This window comes from Stegodyphus dumicola, chromosome X2 (genome assembly GCF_044657685.1).
Source record: "Stegodyphus dumicola isolate Sdum_Otavi_A_Nest chromosome X2, ASM4465768v1".
Classification (NCBI taxonomy): domain Eukaryota; kingdom Metazoa; phylum Arthropoda; class Arachnida; order Araneae; family Eresidae; genus Stegodyphus; species Stegodyphus dumicola.
The window spans coordinates 66,471,357-66,489,615 of NC_140781.1; the positions used below are offsets into that span (position 1 = coordinate 66,471,357).

The 18,259-nt window shown below is 34.5% G+C and overlaps 1 protein-coding gene across 1 annotated transcript; it reads left to right on the forward strand.

Moving 5' to 3' along the window:
* Positions 1 to 17: 17 nt before the first annotated feature.
* Positions 18 to 6,942, forward strand: LOC118181996 (salivary anticoagulant protein P23-like). Its single transcript, XM_035351250.2, has 3 exons — positions 18 to 96; positions 350 to 403; positions 6,293 to 6,942. The coding sequence occupies exons 2-3, from the start codon at positions 367 to 369 to the stop codon at positions 6,898 to 6,900; spliced, it is 645 nt and encodes a 214-aa protein (XP_035207141.1). The 5' UTR covers positions 18 to 96; positions 350 to 366; the 3' UTR covers positions 6,901 to 6,942.
* The last annotated feature ends 11,317 nt before the right edge of the window (positions 6,943 to 18,259 follow it).

The window sequence follows — 18,259 nt, forward strand, 5'->3', positions numbered from 1 at the left end:
TATCTTTTGAAGAATTCTTATCAACTAAGTTACTATAAAAAAGAGGAAACTGTTCTATAGAGTCTACAAGGTGCTGTAAGCTATCTGAGAATCTAGGTAAGTAATCAGTCAGTTATATGTATTTTAAGTTAATTTTTGCCTAAATTTCAAGGACTTTAAGATAAAATGGATAATATAGAGAAATTGTTTATAAAATGTTGCTTGATGTGAAAGCAGTTCAACTCAACAGGCAAAATCAATGAAAAACTATTTCGTTTATCTTTTACTAATATAATTTTAGTATGAAATAATGTTATAAATAATGTATTTAATTATAGAACTTATTCTGTAATATTTTTTCAATTCTTAGAGCTCTGACTTGTAATCATGCTGCGAAAATTGCTTTTCTTGACTGTAGTCTTTGGTAAGTCTTTTTTGCTTCTTATTTAAATTACTGAATTATATTCGTTAGAAATTATCCTGTAAGTTATTCCTATACAGGAATAGTGAAAGAATAACTAACAGTTACTGAGTAATCGCTATTCCAGGAATGAATAACTAACAGTTTATGAGTAGTCAGTTATTCCCAGAAATAAATAACTAACAGTTACTGATTAATCAATTATTCTTAGAAATGAATAACGGTTTCGTTTTTTAAGATGAAACATGTTCGGTATTTTCTCAGACAATGACAGTTGCTAATTTTGAATTATATAATATTTTCTAGATAAGCAAAAACTGAATTAGTTAGAACGTGATGTTCATGTCTCTTGGCCCCTAATTCACCAGTAGCCGAGTGATCAAGACCGTTAAATACTCAGAAATTCGATTTAGGTTCTTTCTCAGCTGTACGGGCTGAGTGCACGGTTGGTTTTTCACCCTGTGTAATGTGAATATGAGACAGTTTTTCGCAGAAAATCCTCTATGAAGGCATTCTTTTTCTAGCTAGATATCCCTCGTGTGCTTTGCCATATTCATATAACCTAACTTAACCCTGGACCCTTATCATACCAAATTGAAGGCTAAAGAAAATATTGATTCCTTTATGTTCCGCTTAAAGGAATTTTTAAGCGATGTATAAAATAACTTTTTTTGAACTCTGTTGAGTAAATTTACGATTACCAGAGTTTCCATTGCTTTGATTTATAGCTATATATATGTTTGATATGTGATATATGGTTTTTAGAAATATTTCTAGCAAAAGAATAGAAACAAAGTATTCTTTTGTTTAATTTAATAGGTAATCTACAATATTCACATTTATTGTGAATATAACTTATAAATACCACAAATAGTAAGTTCAGTATTTTTATATGTATAAATTGCAGTCTTGCTTAACACACTCCTAAAATCTACATTTTTCATAAAAGTTTGCCGAAAGAACAGAATTTAAAATATTCTTCTTAGCCCTCCAACGCCTAGCGGTAAAACCGCTGAAATGTGGTGGCCTCATCCTGTGTTCTACATGAGACTTTTATGGTTTTCTCCATGTTCAATGTGACTACAAACTATTTCTCCTTAAGAAGCCCTCCACGAAGGCATTTTTCCTTTAGGTAAATAACTTTCGCGTAGTCTGCCGTAATCCAACAAAACAGGTTCAGAATATATTTCCAAGTCAAAATCTTTTAGTTACTTCCTGAGGTGGATTACAGCGACTTGCTTAATTATGATTAAGTATGCCAGGCATAACTCGACCCAAGTTGACACGATTTAAGGTTTTATTTTGAAGCAACTGAAGAGCCAAATAGTAATCAAAGCAACCATAATTTAATAAGAATGTTTTTATTGGAGAACTTTTTGGTAGCGGCACGAGATTTTTTTAAGGCTTAAAATTAGGATATGTAATTATGAGAAATTTGTATGTTCTAATAGAAAAATTGAGTATTAGAATTTTAAGCTCGTACATTCTTCCCCCACACTTTACACTCGAACTGAAACCGATACTCTGCAATACCATTGCACTGAAAGAATTTACAGATAAGCTTCAGCTTATTTCCTTTATTTCTGATAAGAAATACTAGCATTTTTAAACGGTATGAAATGACAAATCAATAAAATTGGAAGAATTCTACCCTAAAACAATAACGAAAAGGCTTCTAAATGTCTAAATAACTTTAGTTAATGGAATTATCTTCTGCGTCGTTTATAGGTAAGATGAAAGCTCTTGAATGCTTATTTCAGTCGACTGTTTAATTTGTTAATGTATTTTTGTCAGTAGAATTCGATAATAAAGTTTTTCATTATATGAGAGTTAACCAGAAAATACGCCATAATTATTTGTTTAGAGAAGACTGCGTTTAAGAACAAAGCTTTACTTTTAGCAGTATTCTTGCCTGTTTGCATAAACTTCAAATTCTACCGATCTAGAAGATGCAATATGACTAAAACCGAAAAGTATTGTCAGTTCGTCTGGAGTTCTATTCCTAGCGGCTAAACAAGCTGATTTTATGAAACTGTCGGGAATTTATATGTGGGTTCCGTAAATATGAACTAGAGTTTTTCTCTCAGTTTACTCACGAAGCCATTTCTTCTTATATCAAATTTCATAAGCAGACAGACCACTTGGTGGTTTATTATAGAAAACCCACCAACCATCAAAATTAACTAACTCACTATATTTCTTACATTCAACTTATATCACTGTTACTGCTGCTCAATAAGTTTCACTTACGGAAGGCCTAGAGTTATCTTCAGTGCCAGCGCCAGATCCGATGCCACCGACCGAACTTAGTAACAGCATTTTTTTTAGAATTTAGGAAGGAATCGCTGGAAGAATTTCGAAGTCGCAAAGTTTGCATTGGGCGGCAAAAATTTAGTACCGCTCTTGGTTATGCCAGCTGTATCAATAATGTACACATTTCCTAGTTAGAATTTATTTTGATTTCCAACCTAAATTTAAAAATAAAGAAATTTTAATTAAGGAAGCTTGCACACAAAATTATGCTACAAGAATATTTTTTTCCTTTTTCCGCATTACTTCATTTCGTTAAAGATAAATAACACCACTAACCAAGATATGATCAGTGAGCGTTGAAGGTTCATTCATGAAGTCTTCCCCATATTTTATGTAATATTAAACAAGAGTTAGTCGGCCATTAAAGATTCTGTTCTAAGACAAATAACAATTAAGTGCTTTGCTGTAAATAAATAACCCAACCTATACTAGCCTAATATAATTTAATCTACAGACAAACAGCAATGCAGACTTACAATGCAGTAGTTACAATATCATTCTGAAAGCACGGTTCTTTATTTATAGACTCTCATCACCGTCTTCAGGATATATATTCTCATTGTAATAGTAACAGGTGAATAAGATTTGGCTCTAAAAATACACCAGTTTTTCTTTGAAACCTTCTACTGGGTAATTTATGCATTGCATTAAGAACTGCAGAAAAATTAAATTAGTATATCTGTGTTACGTACATAAATACATAATATGGGAGAAAAGAAATAAGCAGGAGCATCAAATAGGTTTGATGATGCAAAATATGTAAATCAAAAGTGAGGGCGACTAATTCTAAAGAAGAAAAGCCTAACTTTTGACATGTAGTTTCGATAAATAACTTTTATTGGCCTGACCTTTGATTTGGCCTGACCCATTTTAAGTCTTGAATACAAAATGTTTCGGACTCTGACAACAATTTTAATAAAACCTAATTTTAAAACCATAAAAGTGAAAAACCTCGATTAAAGTAAATTCGTCTGAATTGAAAGCAAAGTACTCTAGAGCTATGTGCCTAAGGAAATGTAATGTACTTCCGTACGGGTTCCGCTATCCTTATTTCAAGCCCTATACGGACTGAGCCTAGCTGAGACACATCCGTATTAGGCGGGAGGTAGACCTTTAGTCTAATTCCCCATAAACAGGTAGAACTTCCTAAACTAGCCAGTATTCATGTTACATGTGGGGAAAAACTCCAGACTTAACATGCAAACTATCCCACCAGTGGCAGAGTGTTTTAAAATCACTTGAATACTAGTATTCAACTTGATTTGGGTTTGATCCCAGGCAAACGGACTGCTGCATGGTTAGTTTACTTCTTGGTTTTTTCCCCATGTGTCATTGATTTCATGTGCCATTGTAGACTTTGATGTCTCCGAGACGTCAAGAACTGTCTTCGGCGAGCGCCAAGCAGTATATTATTTATTGTTAGAGAAAGTAAATTTGAAAACAAAACATTCTGTTTCTAAGCTTGCACATGAGTGTCTAAATTAAATGGTATTCTTTGAACGTGTATTTTATTTGTATGTCAAGGGGTTAAACGTACAAGCAAAGCAAATTTTATCTACTTTTGAAAAGAGGCCGTTATGTGCAGGTTTACGAAGAATATATCTTCATAAAGTTAAAAGAGAAACCCTGTCAACATATTTCCTTAGATTCAAACTTGAGACAAAACTGCAAATAATACTCAGCACCTTTAACCGGTTATTTAATAAGTAGTGAATTATGGCGATTATAATTTTATATAGTTAATTTCATGCCATAGTTTAAATGCTTACGTGTTTCCATGAAAAGCGGAATAGAAAATGTGACATGTTCTGCAAAATGATGATATTGTGTTCTGTAATTAAATTTTTAGATCATTTTTCTGAAGTTCTACTTGCATTTTATTCCAAAACTTATTTTAGTTTTGTGCATGTCTTGGTAAAATATGTTTTGCTGAGTTGGAACTTTCCGGCATTTTCGGCTAGCTTTCTCATTCTATTTGAAGCAAATTTCAGATTCTTCGAACAACGAAAAGTTATTGACAGTTTTTTAAAATGCGTTTCATTTCCTTTCTTAGATTTATTTTAAATTTAATAAAGGAAATTTTTGCAGAAGCAAAGTTACAGAAATGAGAAATAAATTTTGAAATGCATTTATAATTTTTACTACATTAACCCTTTCGCCGTCCTCTCCTGTCCGCGAAAATTTCCCCCCAGCCGCCGTCTGTTTTTCGTAGCGTGTAATGTTGTTTTCTTTGTACATCATAACTTCCCATACATGACTTTCGTAGTGGATGAATGTCAATGAATATTAAGTAAGATTATAAGGAAGTAAAGCATAATGGAAATATAATAATAATTCTCTGCTTATTTCTAACAATAGGATAATTTGGTAACATCTGATCCAGGCGGTCCACTCCTCCCATTTTATTGTTGTAATCTTTTATGATTATTGGTTTTTTACAGTTCTTTTCCGTGTTCCAACATCAATCATCGAGTTATTATGGACTGTACTCATCAAACGTATATCCTTCTTGTCTTTCCAATTCACAACCTCATTTTTTCTCTTTTTCTGCTGAGTAGACGTTGAAGCCATCTCTCACTGTTTTGTATCTTATGGTGCGAATATTCATAAAAACCGGGACAAATTCAATTAGAAATAGAATGCTTGATTAGCGCTACCCTCTAGGAGGTATAATGTAGAAGAACGCTTGAGGCGCGTTACGGCCGCCCTGCAGAAGTTTCACTTGAACGCGCTAGACGGGTTACGGACGATGAAAGGTTAAAGAAATTCTGAATTGTCATGTAGACCATTTTTAGTAGTAAACTATTAAAACGGCCCACCAGCGGCAGAGCGATTAAGTCGCTGAACATTGGTAGTTCACTCCGAGGTTCAGCGTCAGCTGCATAGGCGTTTTCCTGGTTTACCACATGCGTAACATGTAGACGAGCCAGTTTCCCTTAGAAAACCCTCCACGAAGGCTGTTGTAGTGCCCGAGGGCGGAGCATGTAAATAATAAAAAACAACTTTTAAAACAACTATAAGGTATGACTCTTGTCAGTTTCCCTGCTTGCTAAAAAGAAATAAGTTTCGGCATAACTATTGATAAAAGATTTTCAAACTCGCGTTAAAAATACGATTGAAAGTTTTTCAAAAGAACTCCATTCTTAAGAATAGTAATTGCCTCGGATAAGGTTTAACATGATTTTTCAGATTTTTAATTTCCAAGATTTTTCAGTTTTCAAGTGTGTTTTTAGATTTTTTTATTTCCCGAGACTTTTTAGTTTCCTCTGTCACTAATGGCAGAGTCTCATATTCGTGCTAAACTAGCACTATTAAACTAATGCTAGTAATAACTTTCAATTTTTGTTTTTAGATAAAATGGATCTTCAAATAGACATTTGAAAGTGCTTTTAATGTAATATAGTAATCAAAAGTTTTATAATTTACTGTAACACACAACTTTCAATAGTAAGTATATCTTAAAATTTAAAAAATAAAAAAATACAAATTAAATCATTCTGAGAAAGTCGTCATCGAAATTTTATTTTAACTATTATATCGTATAAAAAATGTATATTTATTTTAATTTCTATCCTTCAGGTGCTGCTTTTGCCAGTCGTTCTGCAAATCAGTACATTGATACTGTGATCCGGAATGGTTTGCCCACTGCCACAAGAGAGCTAGGCTTAGACCCTCTTAAATTGTCAACATTCAGTACTCGATTTGGCCCAACAAGTGTATACCAATCCCAAGGCGAAGCCACTTTCACTAACGGCAATGCAACTGGATTGGCAAAATTACAGAGGGTAGGAGATTGTTCTGGGCCTTCCATGTACCGAGGAGAACTCTCGATAAACTGTACTCTTAGAGTTTACCACATCAATCTCTCATACCAGGTCACAGCCAGGAACGGCACCCGCTATTACCCAGCAAGAGCTGGTGGATTTGTCCAAGAAACAACATTAAACTTGGAAGTTGTAGGGCGTCCTCAAAGCTATGTTGGATCTGTGAAAAATTTCCGACTTGTTAAACTTGGAATGGTGAATCCTACTGTCAACGGACTTCCCGTTTCACTGAACACTTACTTGAAAGTCATGTTTGACGCATATAGAACCCATGTATCTTCTGAATTATTTAATGTATTCCAGCAGAAATATGCGTATGCTCTAGGCAGAGCTTTAGCATACACACCAATGCCAAGACAATAAGCATCCTACCTTAAATTAAATAAAAAGTATTTCCTTACAAAATAGTGTAATATTTTTATTTTTACATATTTCATTACTACCATTCAACAGTTTGCTGCTAATAGGATACAGATTGCACAGATTTAAGAGTTGATTAAACCAGTTATTCATTCGAATTAAATCTACACAAAAATCTATCGAAACTGTTATGTAATTATGAATAATAGACATAACAAAAAAGTAAACATAGCCTGTATCATATTTCATGTTAACCATAGACATACAAATTGTAGTAGTCCCTATTAAAAGCAGCGTAATGAACTGAATAGGAAAACCCATAATTTCAAAACCATATATAGCATACCAATGAATTTTCAGAGCAAAGATGAAATGCGGCCCTCGCTGTTTAAAAGGTGACAAAATAATCCCTAAGGCTTAATTTTTTTAAAAATTGGGACCTTACATAGCAAACATCTTTCTTTCTCGTTTACTTATTTACTTTTTGCGAATGTCATACTTTTTAAATTGATTTTAATATGGTATCAATATATTTTCTTGTCTCACATTGTAACATCATGTACTTTTCTTTCGATTGCAGAGGCCTACCAGCGGCCGAGCGGTAAAAGTCGCTGAACACTGGTAGTTCGGTCCGAGGTTCGAATCCCGCGAACGGGCTGGCTGCATGGGCGTTTTCGTGGTTTTCCCCATGTGTAACGTGTATACGAGCCAGTTTCCCTTAGAAAGTCCTCCACGAAGGCATCCCTCCTCTTAGGCAGATAGCCCTCGAGGCTTTGCCATAATCACTTACACACTTTCGATTGCAATTAATCTCATTAGTGGCCTATTGGTTAAGGCCGCTTGAATACTGGTAGTTTCAAGCCTAGACAGACTGGTTGACTGCAACTTGATTTTTGTAATTTTCCCCCATGTGTAACGTAAATACGAACCAGTTCTCCTAGAATATCCTTGACGAAGACTCCCTTAACAGCCTTAACAGGGAGTTCTTACCATATTTCAGTAACCAATTCGATTGCGCCTCCAAATGCTTTCGTTAATGTCGTCTCCTTCCTTGACCACTTTTTAATTTTAAAACTCAAGTTATGATACCTCTTTATTGGAAGAATGATGTAGCATCTTTTTAATTCCGTGTTAAATAAAAAATTTTTAACATTTTTTGGGAAAAATTTAATGCGAAAGAAACTACAATGATAATGCATGGTCAGTTCAAAGCTCTTTCATTTGGACGAGTAAGTTTCCGTGGTTAAAAATGCCAGTTGTTTGGCTATTGTTTACGATGTATGTTAGCAATTGATCGACGATCCTGCCGCCGTTTATACAGGGTGTTTCTAAGTGAATATTGGGGTTTTAACGCTTTGTGGTATTTATTACGTAAAACTTAAAATCATAATTAATACCTGAAATGAAAGAGGAACTCAGTTCTGTCTGTTGGTACGCGCATGCGTCAAAAAGCGCTAGTAGCAAAAATGGCCACTAGTGAATAGAAACCTTTTTTTGTTTTTCAGTTTTTTGAAGATCGGATTTGTAGTTACTGTGCAACGTGCGTTTCGGATTAAGTTCAAATGTGATCCCCCAAGTGATAATACCTTCCGTAGATGGTATCATCAGTTTGAAAATACCGGCTGTATTTGCAAAGGGAAGAGAATGAGACGACCAAGGGTTAGTTGGATTAAGAGCTTTCGACTTGATGTGTGCCGTGTGACGAAAGGTGATCACATTGAACAAGTGTAAGCTTGTATGTGTAACTGTTTGAATTGCTCTTTCATTTTATACATTAATTAAAATTTTAAGTTTTACGTAATTAACACTATAAAGCGTTAAAACCTCGATATTCATTTAGAAACACCCTATATAACGGGAGCCGTAATAACAAGGAAACATCAGCTTTTGAATCTATTGTGTCGTTTAAATGTGTACTGAAATTTACAGTTAGGAAGATTCATTGCTAAGAACAATTATATGATAATTAATATTTACAAAACTGTTTTAATTGATGCAAGTTGAAAGAAATGCATCTATGGATGCGAATGATTGATTGTTTAATTGATCCAAGCAAGAATTTATTAGAACTAAAAACTGTTACTAAGAACGCCTGTTAAATATCTATGGGCACTCGCATTGCAGACCACAATATACATCACCCCTTATCAAGTAAATAAGCACTACATTACAAACTTTTAACATTCCATACAATATTGTTAAATATCTAAATTAATTGTATATGTGTATGCGAAACGCACAATATTACTTTTCTAGTATTTCCTTGAGTATCTCGAAGCATATGGGAAAATAGACATTATCTGCTTAAATAATACTATAAAAAGATGCTTAAAATGTTTTTGCAGTGTAACTTTATTTGGAGAGGTACTTAGTTTCTTTCAAATGGCATATCATATTTTATTACCATCATACCTTACAAGGTATACATACTTAAGCACTTTCATCGCTCAGGGGATTAATTCAGCAATTATTTAAATGAATAATATATTTCAATACTTTAACAATACTTCTATTACACAAACATAATTACTGAATATCCCTGTGCATACATATGAATAGATTTCCTTAAAATCATGTTCATAAACACTGTTCAAAAAGGTCCTACAGGCTTTATGTCCAAGCCATGAATGTAATACAGGTGATAATTATGTAATGCAAAAATAACTAAAAAATTATAAATTGTACTAATAAGGAAATAAAATTCATGCAGAAAAGAAGAACGACCTACGTCAAAACTTGAATGTAATTTGCATTTAAGCACATGTTAAGGGAGATTGTAAGGCAGAAATTCCTTTCATGAAAGGGGAATGCCTCACTTCACTACATTTGCTAAATTTAGTTTCGTTAAAAGGAGCATTTAATATGGCCAAGCAGGAGTCAACAAAGAACTGACGTCTATAAGTAATATGTAATTCTTCTCTATTAATGTTTACGAGTTGCACATTTTAGGCCAGTCTACACGTTGTACATACTCATCTAAAGCAATATATATAAAGCAATCGCAATGACACATATCAGCTATAGAATTTCATTGTTATTTGGAAACAGGCAGAGGCAGCAGAGGGCAAAAATAAAAATATTTTAATTTCTTTATTAGAACGCTGACTGATATCTTTATGATGATAATTAATATTAAGGCCAAAATTAATTTAAGGTTCCTTAAATATTATGCTTATTACTTCTTAATTAAGGGGACCGCGTCAACTGTCGAGCCAGTAGTTATATAACTCTAGTAGTTCGACCGGGATTTGATTTTAAGTGAACGAGCTGGCTGCACGGCGTTTTCGTGATTTTCCTCTTGTGTATCTTGGATAAGAGTTAGTTTCCCCTAGAAAGCTTTACTGTAATCAAATAAGTCAAACTAAACTTTAAAGTCCACAGTTATCAGCGGTTAAAATAAATTTATTGAAGAGTCCAAAGATTGTAAGACAATCTCAGGCTCGAATTTCAGTATACAATCAGAGGCAAGCGGATTTCCAGAAAATCTTCTGTGCTTATAAAAGTTGTAATCGAAAATTACTAGAAATTTCGAAAACGCAACTGACATGGCGACATGTAGCCACATTCTAATAATATATTCATCTCTATAGTCTAATATTCTATGGAACAATTAGATGTATACATTTTTTTTGCTGCAACAAAATCAAAAGATTTTATGCGTAAAATTAAAGCAAATATGTGCGAGTACTTATACGAATTTGTGGTAACGTAACTTTAAAGTACTTTTCCGTAACTCACATGATAAATTTTCGTGCAGCATTTGTTTAAATGGTAAATTTCTTATATATATAAATATATATGTGTGTGTGTAAGATAAAAATATATAAATCCTCTGTAACCCGATTATTCGCTGGGATTTTAGTGTACAGTAAATACAGTAAACTGTCTCTGTTCAGCAGTTTTATCTAACCAGCCACTGAAGGACTTAAAAAAGGCCATATTATTACTCAAAATCAAATGTTTACTTAATATTTAGACCGATTCTAAATGAGGAAAAAGCAGGACCATATCTTCTTTCATTCTGTTTGGCACGAATTATGTTATAAACTACAGCAATAAAATACTAAATTCTCAGTCTTCATTATTTGCCATGTATGTACCCATCCTATTGTAAGTTTTATTTTTTTTTTATAGAAATGCTCATTGTCTCTTTTAAATTTAGATTATTTAATTTCTTCAGTTTCAGAAATTGCTTTTTTTCGCAACAGTTATTTCACGTTTCCTTACAATAATTAAAATTCGTTTTATTCCTTATATCATTCACAATCTAAGTAAATATTTGATATTATTTTTATGATTAAAGCTGGAAAATATTTGGCAAATTTAGTTCTTAAAAGGGAATTGGGAAAAATAATTAAAATGTAAAAAATCACAATAGGATAAACAAAATAAAAACTATTAATTAGCCTTTTCTTAGTGTTTCAAATAGAACTTCTCAGGGGATAAGTATTCAAAAGAATAAACCTGGGTATTTAATGAGTGCTGAATACACGTTTCGTTCCTCCTGTCACTCTGAAATCCGTACCGTTGTTAAATAATTGTAGAAAAATGTTAAATAATAATTCTGTTTATGTTAGAATGACTTGAACTACGCAGATGTGTCTTAGGTACACTACTATTGAAATGACAATATTTAAAAGTAATACAAAAGATAGTCTTAAATGAGATGTAAATTTATACATAAAACAAACAATACTGATAAAGATAGAGAAGATATAAAAACATAGAGAAAATGTATACAAATTGTTCGGAAACGTAATTCAAGTTTATTAATTTATGAAAAACTCGCGAATTAGGTCTAAAAGCAAGATTTTTTTAATTCATTCAAGCTGAATTATAAGAAATCTAAATTCTTAACTTGCTATTAACAGATGTACACTAGTGTGCAAAAATTAAGGACGAGACTTTGTACAAAAACTTTCCAAATCAACACATTTAATACCGTAAGATCCCCAATACGTAAAGACATGAGTAATGTATGCAAAACTTACTAAAAGAGAAATCGGAGGGATAAAAAGAAGCTTTATTGAAAAAGTAGCATGGAGCGCAATGCGACTGAAGGCCGAAACATCCCTGTGATGGGTGTCCAGCAAGAAACATCCGGTCTTTAATAGGGATATGATCTCCCCTGACTGCTAGGCAGGTTTCACAGCGTCTGCCCATGCTGAGAATGAGGGTGTCAATGAGTTGTTGAGGCATTGCTGCCCATTCGTCTTGCAGCGCCAATCGAAGCTCCGGAATCGTTACTAGTGGTAAGGTACGAGCTGCCAAGCGTCTGCCTAGAAAATCCCATACATGCTCGATGGGATTGAGATCCGGAGATCGTGCCGGCCAATCCATACGTTCAATATCCTCACTCTCTAAGAGCTGTTCGGCAGCTACTGTGCGATGACATGGTGCATTGTCGTCCATGAAAAGGAACTGCGGACCCATAGCGCCTCTAAAAAGACGCACATATGGAAGAAGAATCTCGTTACAATAACGGGTCCCGTTGACTGAACCTGCGTCGAAGATGTGAAGGTCTGTACGACTACCAAGCATGATGCCTCCCCAAACGAGAACACCGCCACCTCCATACCTGTACCTTTCAATGATGTTCGAGGGATGATTGCGTCTTCCCCGCTCTCTCCAGATGAGTATGCGATGAGAATCGCTACTCAGACTGAATCTGCTCTCATCTGTAAAGAGTACTCGTCCCCATTCATTGTCTCTCTAATTCCGGTGTTCCCGGCACCACAGAGAACGCCTTCTCCGATGGGCAGGCGTTAGAGGTACACACCGTACAGGGCGTCGTGCAAACAGACCACCACCGTGCAGTCTTCTGGCCACGGTAAAACGCGATATCGGTCGTCCAGTCACCTGTGTCTTGTGTCTAGCGATTTCTCCCACTGTCTACCGCCTGTATCTTCTGGCCTGTAAGGCAATATACCGGTCATCTGCGGGTGTGGTTCCTCGTGGACGACCACTACTAAACCTCCGGATAGCTGTTCCTGTAGTTTGAAATTGTCGTGAAACGATGCTATGAGCAATTCCGAACTCTGCATCCACACTTGTCACACTGCGGCCTTCCTCCAACTTCCCAATGATTCGACCTCGGGTAAAAGCATCCAGATGTCGTCTAACAGATTGATTATTCGCCATTTCTCGCTGAGGCAGCAACTCGGTGTGATTTTAACTGCTATACGGCGTGCAATCTCTTTGCCAGAAATGCTGATCTTACACCGACAACATGCTTTATACTACTCAGACACTCCCCCATTACGTCTACTTGCATATCTGCGCATGTGCTACCGTACATCACCTTACTTAATCTCCTGATTGGTCTTTCTGTCCGCTCTGCCTCTTCGTTCAGCTGATATGCTAATTTTTCGACTTCGTCCTTAATTTTTGCACACCAGTGTATTTTTCTAAAAATAAAATGAAATTTATCTAAAAAAGGTATTAAAATAAAATTAAAAAGTCGTATATTCCTTTATATTGCATATAGAAGAAAAATGGGCTTTTTTTCCGCTGACTTGCATGCTGCGTAAAATAGCTAAAAATGTGGGGAGAAAGACCCAGACTGCGACATTCTCTAAAAATTATTTTAACTGTAGAAGAAAATAGGAAACAATTATGTAAAGAGCAAATTTTTATGCAAGGTAAAGGTATGTAGCTCCTTTTCTTTCTGATCGCTTTATTTGCCGAATTGTTTTGCTGAAAGTAGTACTCCAGTATTGGTGGTATTGTAGCAAAGGAATTTTAAGAAATGAAGCAGTATTAAGTATTTAAAATATTAAATCTGAGTAATTAATGAGTTCCGTTTCGTTCTTCCTGTCACACTGAGATTCATACCGCCACTAACTAATTATCCAAAAATGTTAAATAAAATTTTCTTTTTTACTTGCTTTCGGCAGAGTTTGTATTAAAATATAATTTCCTCCTGCCTTGGCTCATTAGCAATTTGGACCGTCATTTTGTATCACCTCATGTCTTTTGCGTCTTGCTTTTCTTGCAACCCTGTCCTGTGTTTTTCGCTCAGCGTGTTTTTCCTCATTGCTGTCCAAACTATTTTTGTTAATGCTCATATCATCATCTACAGTTCACATAAAAGATTTTATGTCTTCATTAGTGTCTTCAATACACAAGTTTTCAAAGATTTCTAAATATTTTTTTCATTTGAGCATTGCCGCTGACAAGTTCATGCAATTCATTTTCCTTAGCAGAATTTTCACTGAAGGAACTCGAAATTGTAATTTCGAAGTCTGCTTTAGGAGAACAGTACCAAACACCACTTTGTGATACAGAATTGACAGCCTTTGTTATCCACTGAATGGCATTCATTACATTGATACATTCTGCACGCTTGTAAAGACATAAAGGTATTTTTTGGGAGCAGGAGAGATGAAAAATGAGCAAACGCCTGCACCGGGAATCGAACCGCTGACTTCTGGAATTCGCTACCAGCGTGCAGACCACCACACCACGAAGGCATACCAAGAAGGCGGGATACCAAGAAAGCTGATCGCTGATTCCGCAAGCAGCTTCGCAAAGAACATGTCTTGAAAACAGATTTCTATAATGTACCTTGAAGCTCTTAATTATACCTTGGTCTAAAAGCTTTAGTAGGTGTTGCATTAGGTGGAAAAAAACACTAATTGCACTGATTTCAGTTTTACATTTGGTGTGCGCAGGAAAATTGTCAAGAAATAGCAGAATCTTCTTATTTTTCTAGACATTGCTTCATCAAGAGCAGTCAGCTATTCTGACATTATGCTCTTCATCATCCATGATTTTTTATTGAGATTCTGATGGACTGATAAAGCTTTTGAAATGGTGTTTTCAAACATCTTGGTTTCTTTGTTTTTCCAGTTACAAGTGGTTGTTCAAACTTTCCTACCATGCACAGGAAAGCAGCAAGGTGAGAGGATTCTTTGGAGCTTTAACAACCAAAGCACTTCTCTCCTTTGAAGCACAGAATATTATTTGGCAAAATTCAATAATATAATCCAGGTTCATCTGAATTGTAGATGCTTTTAGGCCGATATCCTTCACAAATTTCATTTAACTTCTTTATCTACTCTGTTACATGTTGTATATCTACTGACTTTTCTTCACCACAAATAGTATTAAAAGCAATGATGTGTCTTTGTTTAAATTGTCTAATCAACCGTTTGATGCCTTGAAATTCTGTAGTCCCAGACTTTCCGTAACTTCTTTTGCCATTTTTTTGCAATAATACTCCACAGGAATATTATTTGCTCACATAATAAAGAAACCAGTTTAACACTACTGTACCAATTACACATGCTTCAGTTTTTGTAAATTTTACAGTCTTAAAATTTCCATCTGAATTAGTACTCCATAATATTTTTATTTCTTATCTATCCTTTAGCACGACTTACTTGATTTCTACTTATTCCAAATTTCTGCCATAAATCTCTTAAACTATGCTATTCAAATTCTGTTACATGAATTACATCAACTTTTGTTTCAATATTTTCTTTTCCTCTTTGAAGCCATGTTATTTTTTACATGCGCTATCTAGCATAACGTATATTTGGGGTACAAAAGTGGCGTTAGCGCCGGAGCTTGAATCCGAGTCCTTCGGTCATAACACCTCTTCTACATCTAAATATACGTTATGCTAAATAACGTATGTAAAAATATCGTACAAAACTATGCTTCTTTTGCTCCCCAGTCCTAGTATGAAGTAAGAATAATACAAGTTTTCAGTCTGCCCCAATTGTGAAATCCTTGCGTCTTGGCAGGTGAACCAGTCATCTCACCACCTTTTTTTCCCAACTGATTGCTGTCTTGGATTGATTTACTAATTGCTAACACTTTACTAATTGCTACCTTTTCTTCCATTATTGAGAATTATAGCAAGAATAACTAGATTTTGAATACTATAAATGTGAAATATCCTTTAGATTGCATCATTTTCCGAGCGTATTGTTCCTCTTTTCTCTGCTGAAAAGTAGTTTTCCAAACAGAGGGATTAACTTTTCATTTTAATGTTCCCTTGTCACAAAACTATCTTTCACTGCCTTTCAAACCTCAATAGATTATTAACAAAGGGTATTTCAATTTTTATTTATTTCTCTACCTCTATCCTATTTTTGAAACTTTTTTTCAGAGTACCTTAAATACAGTGTTCCTTAATAAGAAGAGGTAACCACATTACGATCCCTATACAAAGGAACCGGGAACACCCTAACTATCCCTTAAATGAAAGGATCCCTTACAGCAAGGACTACTGTACTATCCAAAGAATCTTGGTATACTATCCTTCTAGTAGTATAGACCTAAATATCACGTTTCACCTGTTGAACATGTTTTACCTGGTAGTATCATGGGTATCTAGACACTTTGTTCACTTACTGATATAAATATTGAATATATTTTACCTTAAATGAAGTTATTACTCATTTCTAAGAATACTTGTTCATGTTATTTCGTTTTTACGCATCTAATTCGTGCTTATGCATCATTCGTTAATATGAGAAAAAGTAGCCTACACTTAAATGTGTAAAGTAACAGAAACAGAAAAAATTTAAAAGTGCCCTAAAAATATATAATTTCACAGCAAAAAAACTGTTAAGAAACGGTTATACCATTTGCTCACAAATTTTTCAACGTAACAGGCATGCATTCACAGCAATGCATAACATTTCAACCTTCTTCGCAATACATAAATGGTAAGTGTTCTTTTCTTTTGCTTTACCTTCACTATGTCCGAGTGCTTTGCTTAAAACTACTAAATACGATATTAATAAATAGTTTTTTCTAGGGTTTGATTCTTAGCAAAATGGGCTGCTGGCATCGGCGATTTCGGGGCTTTTCCTCTTCTAAAAGGTCTGCCAGTGGCTGACTAGATGAAACCGCTAAATACTATAGTCTATTATTTTTAGAATAGGCACTTCAGGAATATTTTCTTTTTCTCTGTTTGCCTTGTAACCGTGGTAACGATATCTGCGGTTAGATGTTCCAGACCCATAATTTTTTTTTTTTTTAATTTCTTTTCCGTTTAGCGCATTTGCATCACGAAAAGTGCACGAATGACCACAGTCTTAAAGACTTAAACCACAGTTTCAAATGCGATGCAGAAAATGAATGCTGTGTACTGATAACGACAGCTATCACGACTGAAAATAAGTGAGGGTCGAAAGGCCTTGAAGTTCCTATTTTAAAGCAACAAGCTATAATAGTTTTGTTAGGTTTAAATTCCACTGAAAGGACTACCTGCAGGCGGTTATAAAGTTTTCTATGTGTAATGTGAATACGAGATATTTTTCTATCAAGAAAATCCTACCCAAAGGCACCCATTCCCTTAGACAGGTAAAATTAGTTTGCTTTACTATAGAAAAAAAACTTTCAAACATCTTTTCCAATATAAGCTTAAGTACAAGCCAATGTCACTGAGAAAATTTCGGAAAAAGAAGTTAGTTTGTAATTGGAAATGTACGCCTAGAATAAATATTTAAGAAAACAGAACTTATAGTCCCATTAATCAAACACCTCGTAGATATAGTACATGTGAAAAAAACCCCATAATTTCAGGTAAATTCAGGGGACTTCAGAAACTGGAGGCATAAAAGGATTGTACTCTGCAAGTTTTATTTCAAGTTTGACTCAATGTAAAATTAACGGATTGCTTGGGATAGTTATTAGCGTCCTTGCTTATGAAATCGCTCATGATGTCTCTTCATTGCAGACCATTTTTTCCGTTTCGGTCTAATGTTTAAATGTTGTCTGAGATAAAACAATGATAAATATGAATCTGAGAATCCCTGAATCCCCTAAACCATGCACGAATCCCCTCCTTTGGAGGAATTTCGCAGTTTCAGGGAAAACGGGGACAACATTTTGTTTCTGTTAAAAATTTAGATTTACGTTATGAATATGAAAAACTACTTTTATTCAAGTTTGAATATTTATCAACATTTTCTACACTTTTCGTGTTTTAATTAATGAAACACATTAAAATAATCCAAATATAAATCTACGTATTTTTCAAATTTTGGGAAGGAAAGGGATGATGCTGAAAGGGGTAAATGGGGCAAAACAGGTTGACAACCACTACCCTAAGCCTTAAGACTTATTAGATGCTCTCACTTTTCCAAGATACACTACAGTCACAAACATTTCTGTCTTGTCTAGTCAGCTTCTTCGAAATTAAAGCAAGGAAATAAAACACTCCTTAATTTCATTCAGCAAAATATTCGAAGATTCATATAATCTTTAGTGCAATCTGTCCGTCTCATCAAATTGCCCTTCCCATAGCAACATGCTTTCCTGCAATTAAGTAATTTCTGTAAACTGCGACAGTTGACTATCAGTTATTGATAAAACAGCTGTGAAATTTTCTTCACATTTTTTT